The sequence below is a fragment of the Parasteatoda tepidariorum genome, chromosome 5 (assembly GCF_982258835.1).
Source record: "Parasteatoda tepidariorum strain Cologne lab strain chromosome 5, Ptep-v5.0, whole genome shotgun sequence".
Lineage (NCBI taxonomy): Eukaryota > Metazoa > Arthropoda > Arachnida > Araneae > Theridiidae > Parasteatoda > Parasteatoda tepidariorum.
Genome location: NC_141759.1, coordinates 95745351 through 95757931, shown reverse-complemented (window position 1 = coordinate 95757931; position 12581 = coordinate 95745351). Strand labels below are relative to the sequence as shown.

The 12581-nt window shown below is 30.7% G+C and overlaps 1 protein-coding gene across 2 annotated transcripts in view; it reads right to left on the bottom strand.

Moving 5' to 3' along the window:
- Positions 1–12581, bottom strand: part of LOC122270739 (uncharacterized) — a 108387-nt gene that overhangs the window by 69994 nt on the left and 25812 nt on the right. The window contains exon 1 of one of the 2 annotated variants that reach the window (XM_087164555.1): positions 1586–2342. The exons of the other annotated variant lie outside the window; for it this stretch is intronic. Within the exon in view, the coding sequence (XP_087020681.1) occupies positions 1586–2231 (646 nt within the window). The 5' untranslated portion in view covers positions 2232–2342. Of the gene's footprint in view, positions 1–1585; positions 2343–12581 lie in introns of those variants that run through there. 2 annotated transcript variants of the gene reach the window in all.

The following is a 12581-nucleotide window of genomic DNA, read 5'->3' as shown; positions in this document are numbered from 1 at the left end:
TGAAAATAAAAGATAAACTTTAATTTTCTCGTACCTTTAGTGATGTTCCGCATCGAAAGTATGTTAAAAATACGAAAAACAACTTCTAACCAGTGAGGGAACAGGCATGCTCCTTTACTGGGCATAGATTTCCCAGTGAATGAGCAGTATGTGTTAATATGTTGACACTTTACCTTTCAATTCATGATTAGAAAAAAAAGTTAACATTTTCCAAGCATTTATATGCTACAATTTCAAGAATAGGCTTGTTTTTAAATATTTGTATGACTTATAAATTCATAAAGAGCATTAAAAAATAACCAAAATTAAGTGTTCCTTTGCTGGGTGTTCATTCACTGGTAAGAGCTGTTGCTTCTCTTGGTCTTCTTACTACTTGTTATTTGAACCTCCAAAACTTTAAAACAATGTCATGTAAGTTCTCTAAATTTTTTTTTACATAATTTGCAATTAGTAAGAAATATGTTGACACTGTCATTTAACTAAAATTACGAATTTTGAAATTAATATGATTTTTTAAAAGGCAAGCGAAGCTTAAGTGTTCCTTCACTGGTTAGTTTACCCTACATGAATTTTACAACATCCGAACTTGCAAGTTCACCATGGGAAGATGTCAAATGGATTGTTTCCTCCTGGATTAGTATGCCATTTGATAAGCAAAAGGCTGTTAATTGGCCGTGTTTAATATTTTCCTTTTAAAATTCTTCGCTGAAGATATCATTAAATCACAATTGTCAAACTTTTTCTACTTTAATAAAAAAATTTGGTATTCATTAAGGCAATATAGTGAAAGATTTTTTAAAAATTTAAGTCATCTTATAAAGTTAGGTTCCAAACGTAATGTTTAATTGTCAAATTACTTCAGCAAGTGATTTAGTACTTTACATCACGCTGACAATAATTAGAAGTAATTGAACAGAACTGTATTAAACATCCTGACACGATCTGGCTTGATCTTTGAGGTGCTTCGATGAAGTTATTAGAAATATATATATATATATAATTTGCAAAGTAAATCATAGTGGTAGTTACGATTAAATGAAATAAGTAAATAAAATGAAATTTGCATAATTTCTCACATTTTTAGGCGCGTGTTGTATCACTGTACGTAATTCCTCATATTTTTTTTTCGATTTTCATTTTTCCCATTTAAAAGAGTTGCAGCGGCAGTTAGGCGCATTTGTTACAAGGACGTTTTAATCATTACAATAGCGTTTGAAGCGTTGCAAAAGCGTTTTAAGGGCCTTAAATTGAGAAGTTTGCCACTGCACAATTTAACGCATCTGCGCTGGTCACAGCGACTAAAATAAAATTCAGCCCAAAGACGTTTACATCATCAGAAAAACGTGAGTGGCATAGTATGATTCATATTTCTATGCCACCCAAAGTATGCCATATGAGTTAGCGATGAGAAAACTCTTATGAACTTTATCTGCAAAAAAGGTCACAGCGACTAGAGTAATACTTAGCACAATGATGACAACGTCACACGAGCAAAACCAGTGTCATAAAAACATGACTCAAGTAGTCATATTTTTACTTCATATGAGTTGTTAGTGATGAAAAAAACATAAATGGTTACACTTACGAATTTCGTCTACAGCTGGCGACAAAAACAGAGTCACAGCGACTAGAATAATGCTCAGTACAAGGATGGTGATGGACACGGCCATCACCGTACACACAACTCTCCTCCGCCTCGCTTCTTTGGGTGTAAGTCCAGGTATATCTTTGAGTCCGAACTCAACTGCGACTATATCTGGTATAGAAACATTGCTGGACAATGTTTTGGTTGAGCTACATCTTGATGAATGCTTATCACTTACACTCTGTGGTCTGGATCTTGGTGGTAACAGGTGCTTACCAGCCATGATAAGTCCAGATCTGTCGCTAATGCTTCTTCTCACACGTGGTCTGTATCTGGATTGTTTTGTTTCGATTGCTGATATAGACCTTCGAACTTTTTTCGTTCGAGGTCTGACTCGTCGTGGAACCGATAATTCACCATTTTCTTTCCTCGATTCTGAGTCACTGAGGTGACGGCAAATTCGTTGCCTGGATGGTGGTCTTCTGGAAGACCTAAGACTACTTTGACTGTTATTTCCATCGCCACGGTGAAGTCTGGCTTCTAACAAGTCGTGGTCCATGGATTCTATATCTGTTGGAAGTATCACATTTGGAACTTGGAGGACGGAAGTAAGTTCTTGGCTTCTGGACTTTTTAGCTTTATCCATTTTTTTTACTAATTATATTGTTTTAATACTGCTGATGGCGTGTAAGCCACTTCTTTTATCGATATATATTTAAAAAAATTTGTTTAAAAACTTCTAGTATTGTAAGTTTGAAAAAATGGTTTCAAAAAGGCATATGCTTATTGAAATAGATTCTTAGGCTATCATGGAAGAACTATAAAGAAGGCACACATGAATAAATGCAAAAGTGTTTTTCTCCGTTTTTCTAGTGGGCACAACAAACCTACACGTTTAAAATGTTCATGTTTGTAAAGTGTTTCTAAATATGAACTTAAAAATGATTTTCATGGAATCATCGAAATAGACAAGTTTAGACTATAAACGCTATAAATTCTAATATACAGTTAAGGGTGAATTATTAATTTTCTTTCTGTACAACAAATGATTATGACAATTTAAAAAAGTCGGAATATATCGTGATAATGGTATTGATGTGATTACATAAACTGAGTATAGCAAAAATTTATATATATATATTTCTGACTTTTAATTATTTTTAATTCGAAACTTTTGCAATAAAACTAATAATAACTTGGCAAAATATGTGCAAAAATAATTGATTTATATAAACTGAATCGTTAAACAAGTAATAACAAAAATCCAAAACGAAGAAGAAAACAAGCTAATTAAAAGACTACCTATATTAATTTTTTTAATCGCAATGAAAGAATATTTTATTCTCACATCATTTGCTTTTAATTTCGTAATACTTACTCCAATTGGCAAATGCTTAATAGTTCATCATTAATTTTTTGTCTTATTTCCTTAATTCTACAAGTTTTAAAATTAGGGCAAAGTTTAAATAAAAAGTGAAGTGCAATTTAGAAAAATCTGAACCTCATTTTAAAACATAAACACATAAAACTGTAAAAAGATAAACATAAAAAAAAATTACTAAAAAGTAATCTTATGTAAGATCTTTTCGATGCTAAAGCTAAGAAGTATTAAAACGTTTTTTTATTCAGAAATAATCTCTATCTAAACACTTTTTAATGCTAAAATGTATTAAAATGTTAGAGTCAGATATTAGAATACTCAGCACAATTTTACTCCCTGAACTAATATGAAGGTAAATTTACAAAACTGGAAGTTTCCCTAAGAAGAAATATAAAACTGAACTTTGATTCAATAGTTGCTTAATAGTTCAGTAAAAAAAAGCAATTTGTTTATGGACATGTTTGTTTACGTTTTATTTATAGAAAAGAAACCACTAAGTACTTTATAAAGCCAAAATTATTTACTCGGATTTGAAAGCCAGTCTATCCAATATAACTATAGTCCGTGAACACTTTTGGAGGTATGTAAACAACGTTAAACCTTTCCCTATGAAGAGAATAAAAGTGAACTTAGATTCACTAATAATTCAGTGTTGATCTACTAATTCACTGTTACTCTACTACACTGTTGATCTACTATAAAAATCAATGTAAATTGGTGACGTCTTGTTTATTGAAAACTAATCAACATACACTTTTCGATGCTTATATATATTTAAATGTTTTACCAGAATTTGAAAACTAGACAATCCAGTATAGCTTTATGCATGAACACATTTGGAGGTAAGTTAACAACGCAGCACACACAACGCAGAACAGATATAAATGGCACTCAACCTTGATTCACTGTTCTTTCAATTTTCATCTGATATAAATGTTCATTAAAAAAACCCAACTTCTATTACGATCTTTCACAGAAATATTTAGTCATCAACTTCTTAATTAATTATGAAAGTAAAATTGAAAATGCATTTCTTTTATAAAACAACTATCAAAATCTTCGAACTTCAATATCTATCAGCAAAATGTTCCACTTACATATTATAAAATCGTTAAATTATTTTATCAAGCATTCACAACGCTACACAATATTTAGTTTATCATTGTCAGGGGTCATATTTTCCAGAGAAACTAGGAATAAACACTCCAACTTTAATTATAAAATATATTCAGCTTCACGGAAAATCAATAATGTTATTACTATTCAAAACAGCACTTTATCGAGAAAAGTTTCAACTATTTCATTATATCGCCTCATAATAATTTCAAAAGTTGTTAAGCGAAGCAGCATACCTGTCTTTACAAGGATGTTGTTATAAACATGATGATATATTGCAATCAATAATTCCTTAGCGTGCGTGTTACCATGGTAACGAAAAAGCAGATGCAGTTGAGATTGGATGCTTGTAATCCGTAGTTTCAACAGGCAAGATCGCAATGATTATTAACAGTTTTCATCTCCGACGCTTCAATTAAAAAAAATCATTTAACTGAATGTATTTGTGGAGGAATCCCGGTGGACGTTTCTCTAAGAAACCACTGAATGTTAATGACCAAAAAGACAGTCAAACATTTGCGAGCTGTCTTATAGATCGCATCTATTCCCATCTATTCTTGGAGCTCCCAAATTATCTCGCTCAGAAGGGAAAGAACTTTTCCTACGATGAGGCAAAAAGGAAAAAAAAATGAAAAAAAGATTTGTTTTACTACGAAAATAGTGACAAATTGAGTAAAGAAGAAGAGAAAGTAAGAAAAAACATGACGTTAGTCTTTGGGCTAGACACCACTGACCTGAGAGTGAAAGTAAAGAAAAAGGTCTGGGACAAGAGCCAATAAAACGCCAGCTTCTGTCAGCTTCGAAGAGATCTTACCAATTGCTGAAAGGATTAAGTGCGATAGATAGCTCTTGTTTTTTTTCTTCTCTTTCTTTTATCACATTGACTACAATTTTTAGAGAAATATTATAGAATTGGGGTGAATGGTTGATTCAAATCATTAATAAATCAAATAATTTAAAGCAGCTTTAAAAACCAGTTGATGCATTAGTTAGAATTTAGTTAATTAAAATTATAATCATTTGATAAATAATTAGATTGAATTAAAGAAATAAATTGACTGATGGTTTGAATTGACTGGTGGCTGTGTGATATGAATCAGTTCATTATGCTAGGTTGATAAAATATTACGTTGGTTTAAAGAAATACGCAGATTTCTTGTTGCACTGGTTTGAATCAGTCTATTCGAATAAATTGATTACTGATTTTCACAAAGCTGTGGAACATAAATCTGTTCATTATAACCCTTTGATAAAAAAAAATATTGATTTTCAGAAATATGTTGGTTTTATGTTGCACTGGTTTCAATCAGTTGATATGGTTAATTGATCTCTGATTTTTTAAGTTATAATTAACTGATTTGATTTCTGATATCAATCGGAGAATTATAACCCATTAAGTGACCCATTACATACGTATACGTTGATTCAAATAAAAAAAAAACAATTATTGACAATTATTAGAATTGTTTAATTTACACTGTTACTTCAGATGTTGAGAAAGTTAAAAAGATAAATAAATTGTTCTTAATCATCAGACATGACTACTATCATGACGCGAACGACGTTGTGTGTAACTTTACGCCTTTTTAATAGATCGTTTTATGTATCTTATAAAGTGGTACTTTGGTTAAGGCACTAAACAGTAATTGTGAATAACCGGGGTTCGATTCCCAGTGGCGGCTTGAGGCCCACCCAGCTTCAGATCAATGGGCACCAGCTTGTCTAGAAAGTAAAGACGTGCGCATTACTGACCACATTGCTACAATCATGCTGTTGGTCTAGATATTGTGGAGCTTTTACCTTCAAACCTGTCTGGTCCACAACGGGCTGTTGCGAGAATTAAAAAAAATCATTTTAGGAAAAAGAATGCGAAGAAAGTTAAATATCTTTTAGAAAAAAAAAATGTGTTTAGTTGAATCAAAGAGTATAACGTTGTTTAAGAGAAACAATGTCATGTAATAATATGTTTATATGAATTTCATATGAATGTCACTGGACCCTTTCATGTAAATACTATAGAATTCTTGAGTAGATTCTGCAGAATGTAGTTTACCTGAGTTCGAAATCTAATTGCTTATGCAAAATTTTACAGAAAAAAAAATCGGCCTTAACTGCAACGCATTAAAATTTAGTGCAATTTGAATAGGTGAAAGAGCGTTATTAAAGTTAAAAGAAAAAAATATCACGGATTTTAAATTTTTTTTACTAGTTTCAAATTAATATTAAGTGGTCACTGTCTAATTTATATGAAGACTTTATAGATACTGTGCAAATACGCATACGCTTATAATTACATTTATTAAAATTAACAAATCATAGTACAAATCATTTGCTTAATAATAAAATTGATCATGGCGATATATCCACAAATAACATTTTCTGAGAAATGCACTAAAATTTGACGTCCATAAAACATGAAGGTACAGGCAGTGGGGTCTGGTATTTAATACTTTATCGATCATAAATCAGTCGTAATTTCTTTAAAAGACATCTAAGAAACCACTTTATATAATGCGTGTCTCAAATGCTTTTTCTAATGATATAGATAACGATGTTAGGATGAGCAAGAGTCATCGGTACATTATAATTATCGATTATATATGGGCAGATCTCTAAAACCTTTAACTTTTGATAATAATAAAAATAATAAATAATAATAGGCACACTATTTTTACACCTCCAGAATTGTTTGAAAATGTATAAAATATCAGAAAATAATCGTGAACATCGAAAACTTTGATGCCCTTATAAGTGTAAACAAAAAATTAAAATTTTTGAACTAATTTTTCTAGGTTTATAATCACAAGCTGTCATTCGGTGAGGTTACAGTTATGATGTCAAGACCGTAATCAGACGCAGATCTAAAAAGTAAATGTTAAAATCAATCAAAATTTTGATCACACGTTTGTCATTGCCTAATTTATTTTCTGTGTTGTGTGCATCGCATTCCGTTGCATCAGAGTAAAGTTTTTGATCTATTCTCTAGGTTGTCCAGACCGTAACCCTGTCAAACTGTAACCTCAGGATTAATTAATTGAATTTAACAAATCAGAACTTAGTTTTTTCCCTAAGTTTTACTAATTGAAGATATTTCTTGACTGAAAATAATTAAAGTAAACCTTTTTATACATTTTATAACAATTTAACTTAATATTAAAATTTTTCAATTCATTTATGATACTAATAATTTTTGATGAAAAATAAAGGGTTAATATGGATGAAATTATTAAAAAAAAATTGCTCAATAAAAGAAAAATAGGTTCAATAAGTTTATATGTTTATTAAATAAATGATACTTTTGTCGTTTTTATGATTTTTAATGAAATGTATAATAAACCTGGAAAAATTAGTTCAAAGATTTTAATTTTTTGTTTATACTTATAAGGGCATTAAAATTTTCGATATTCACGATTATTTTCTGATATTTTATACATTTTGAAACAATTCTGGGGGTGTAAAATAGTGTGCCTAGTTTTTTTTACTGTTATTTTTTTATTATCAAAAGTTAAAGATTTTAGAGATCTGCCCTTATATAAATAACGATTACTATACTTCACTTTCAAGAATACTTAAATAATTATTTGTTGCGAATTTTTAGGTATCTTTAAAATAACTTTTAAGAAAGTTATTTTAAAAATCCATGACTATAGAAACATTATGCTCATGATGAATGCAATGTAAAAATATCAAAATAATTAGTTAAAAATTCATTAAAAAATAATGAATCTCGAGAGATAAAAATCAACAAAAACCATCGAGAAAAAAAATCATCGAACTTTTCAGTATTATAATTCTTCTTCTTTTAATATAACTGGGTAAAACACTTATCTTTTTCTTATTAAATTCAGAGATGCTGCTTTGCTCCACTTTACAAAAAATATTTTCTAATGATAAAGAAATTTAAGTTATATTAAGTTTAGTATTTTTCATTTTGAGTAATTTTTTCACCACATCGTTGCAGTTATGTGACAATTGTGCTGACAATTAAATTGTTATCAATTAAATATTGCATTAATAAAATTTAATGCTATAAAGAGTATAATACGTATTAATTTTTCAAAAAAAAATAAATAAATAAACGAAATTATTAATGTTGAAGTGCATTTGATGTTTAAAATTAATTATCTTCAGCAAGCATAATAATAATTCTCTTCTGAAAGATGTGCAAATTCACCCACGTTGGGAACCTAGGTCAGACAAAGACAAAAATTGAAACAATTGTACTACCACAATGCTTGTTTTTGATAAAAGAAGCTTTTCTTTAAATATGTCAATTTTTTAAATCATTAAAATGTTCAGACTAGCAGAAAGTTCCGGCCGTGAAAATATACTCCCTCTTTTACAGTATTTCAAAGGATTCTTTCATTAAAAAGTGGTAGGGTATTTACCATAGGGTTTACCCTTGAGTTAAAGCTTTAACTCAATGCTTAAAGAGACTTGGCATATTTGGAGCATAAGAGCATGCATGTTCTAATTTGTCACGAAAGTACCCGAAGGAAAAAGAGGTATAGTTCGTTCACCAGGAGTTGGGACTTGGCTCCACCTCCTCAGACGCAGAGTTCATTTCAGCGCGGGGGAGTAAGAGGAAAAACATTTCCTCGCTTGAAATCGAGATAACCTCTAATGCGCGCAAAGCCTCCACATGGTTTTTTTTATAGGTAGTCCAATCATACCACTATGAAGGCAAGCCAGTTTACAAAAGAGCCCTTTAATAGAAAATCTAGTAAGAATAAAAAAGTGGTACAAATATATGTCTAAAAATTTGTTTAATTTTTGAATATGTTTAGTTTGTCTTATTTACTTGTCTACCACTACAGATTCAATTCTCAAATATATATGACAAATTCCTCTCAGTCACTTTTAAAAAAGAATTTGGTTTCATGCGCTCAAACTGTTCACTTTTTAAATAGTCTGCGCAGACTACTTATAAGATACCGTGTGGAGGCTTTCTGATGTAGAAGGAGATGGCCAAACACAAACAGTGAATTCTTTTTCAGTCTCTTACTTCGCTTTGTCGTCAGCTATTACACCTTTCCTTATTCTAGCTAATTTATATTTAAAAAACTTTCTCCCAGCGAAATATCTCAAAAAGAACAAACTATTCAATAAAAAGAGAGAAATATCAACAAGTTTATGAAATAAAATGCACATGCTCAAAATATGCACATGAAGATTGCGAAATAAATATTTCTGTCATACGATCGCCAAATAGCAGCCTTGTTCACATCCTTCTCCCCAAAATAGCGAAATAGTATCATCCGATACCACGTGATGAAGGCGGAGCCAAGTGCCAACTCCTGGTGAACGAACTATACATCTAATATGTACATTTAAGAATAAATGCCTTATCACTTTTTAATAAAGTAATTTTTTGCATCCTCGTATAATGAGGAGTGTTTTTCTTTGCGGACCACTTAAGAAATATATTTTTTGAAGCAATTGAAAATCATTAGTTGTTGGAGGATATGTTATTATTTACCCCTTTTTATTAAATCACGATGTGTGTAGCTCTAAACCAAATGTATATATTTATAAAATTGATGTGTTTTTGTAACCTGAACTACATTGTACCTGAAAAATAATTGTAAAAATGAAAAAATTGTGAAACCACTTTTTCTTTTTTGAAAAAGAGGAAATGTTCTTTTAAAAGAACGCTAGGATATGCATAGATGCCAACTGCTTCGGATTCCACAAAAAATTTAAAAAAATGTAGAAGATTATAAACTAAAATTTGCTAATTTTTGGATAATTTCGCCAAATTTTTGAAAGGTTCAATGCTGCATAACTTTAACAAAGTGGTGTCTTATATAAGCCGTTAAATTATTTAAAAGTAGTAGTGGGTAAAAACCCTGTAAATCGAATTTACTAAACCAAGAATCACATATTCAGAGATTACCACTAGAAAATATTTATCAGCATCCCGGAGCAAGTAAGCATCAACTTTGTAGCACGGAGCAAATACTTTTATAAAGTTAACTGAAATTTTAAATTAATGATAGACTACTTAAATAAAACGTTAGAAGCCAAAAAAAAAAAAGCGAAACGAAATTTTAAAGATATGTAAGTTAGCAAAAACAGCACTTCATCAGGGGACACACTGCACTGGAGCCTTTCTGCAGTCAATGGTTAAACCAAAAACCGAAGTTCTAAGCCCAGGCCCATAATGAAAAACCTAAATAAGAAAATCCAATACCTCAAAAATTCAAATATTGAAATAAGTATGTAAATCTGATGATACACAAAAAACGCAAGTCAGAAGTACACTGAGAAAACCCTAGTAAGGTTTAAATTTTTAATCATTGCATGTTTTACTCTCTTTCAAGTTTTTCGAAATGGGTCAGCCTTATATATTTTTAAAAATTTGTAAAGATCTGGCAATTTATATTTTATTTGGCTATTTTAACTGTAACTTTATATTTCATATAAGTAGACGTGTTCTTATTAGTGATTTCTCAGCGTGCTTCTGACTTGTGTTTTTTCTGTATCATCAGATTTACATCTTTATTTCAATATTTGAATTTTCGAGGTATTGCATTTTCTTATTTAGTTTTTTCCATTATGGAGACTCGGGGCACAGTCAGCTTTTGGTTTAATCACTGACTGCAGAAAATCTCCAGTGTGTTAGCAGACAGTGCATCTCTTGATGAAGTGCTGTTTTTGCTAACATACAAATCTTTAAAATTTTGTTTTGCTTATTTTTGGTTTCTAACTTCTTTTAAAAATTGTTTGCATAAGACAAATTTGGCTTTAGCTGCTTTTAGCGCTCTTCGATTTTGACTTTTTATTTTAAAGTTTTATCCTAAAATGCTTATCTTAAAATTTGTTTAAATCAATTTCATACTTTGATTGAATAAATGATTGACTATTAATTGGATATAAATTTAATTACGGGTTTCGAAAATCATGAGTGGTTAAAAAAAATTCCTATTCTCGGAACGCGTGTGACTCTTCCATGGAACCCTAGGGCTCCGCGGAACCTTTCCTCTTTTTTTGTTCCACTCTTTTACAACTTCTCGCATGTATATATGAATCGCACAAAATATGAATTCCTTCAATAGCAATTATTTGAACTTATTTTAGCATCTATAAAATTTTTTATCAAAGTGACTTAAAAATTTGTTTTCACACATTGCTGACCGGTCACGAGTTAACTCGTGTTTTCGTGGCTAAGCGTTGGTGACCAGTCACGAGTCATAGCAATCATATCGGCAGTGATCTCGTGGTGACTATTTTAAAAAGTGGGGGTAATTTTTCTAACTTTTCAAGTTTTACTATTTAATTCTGTACCAATTATAACTTTACGAAACCAGATATATTTTCAAAACTCTTGGTGTACCATTACACGTAGGTGATTATTATACTTTTTAAAATACTAAAAAGAAATATTAACCCTTTTGAAGGCCGTGGTAAGTATACTTACCACCACGCTTTACCACTTTTAATTTAGGTTTCCCTTTTTCAATAACTTCAGCTTTCTTGAAGTGCGTTTGAATAAAATTGGTAGCCATTTGTCATTTTACAAAAACGTATAAAAGTTATAAAATACATAATTCCTTTTGAAGTTTGTAGCATTTAAGGAATTTATTTTATAAATAAATAAAAATCAATAAGTTCCTAATAGGTCATGTTAAATATATTTACCACCAAAAAAATGGCATTTTTATAAACTAAAAGAGTTCGTGTTTTTATATCAATTACTGTTCTTAAAACAATTTCAATTCCAAAAATACTTTAATTTACCTTTACTAGAAATAAAGGGCCCGTTAAAGGGTTAAGAGTTAAATAATAAATAAAATTTTTTTAAGTTTATTTATATTGTTTTACTTCCACAGAAAAGTTGCCGGTCAACAATGTGTTAAGTATATTAGGCTGGTTATTCTATTTAAAATAAAATGAATGCGGTCCAGAAATCTATACAAAATAATGAAGTCTCTCAATTTTATTTAAGATTTTTTTTAAAGTAAGAAAACAAAAGAAACAAAACAAAATGGGAAAAAAAGTGCTTTCCTCAGCATTTTTCTTTTTTTTTCTGTTTTGTTCCACTTCAACTTTTTTACACCTTTCTGCAATCTTTCAAAATCTGAATCCAATCAATTGTAACCGGCCACTCTATCGCCATGGTCCTGCCACTCACAGTCATAAAAAAGAAAAAAAAAAAAAAAAAAAAAAAAGAAAGGAAAAAAAAAAAAAAAAAAAAAGCGTTTTCGGAAAAGACCAAAAGAATTTTAGACTGAATAGGGGGCGAAGTAAATTGGAAGTATCTCCTGTGATGCGTCGTTGGAAAGAGGGGGAGGGGGGTCAGCCACGATGCGGTGATGCTGTTTCAAGAACGTAAAGAGGATGAAATTCTATTTTTAGAAACTGCTCCAAACGGGAGATCCTACTCCTTAGGACTGGTTTATTTTTGGAGGACTCAGGTGTAGTGGCGGGGGTGTAATGGTGTGGGGGAGTCGTCGAGTTGTGGGTGGAGCTTATTCAAGGTAAAGGATGCTGGAGTAG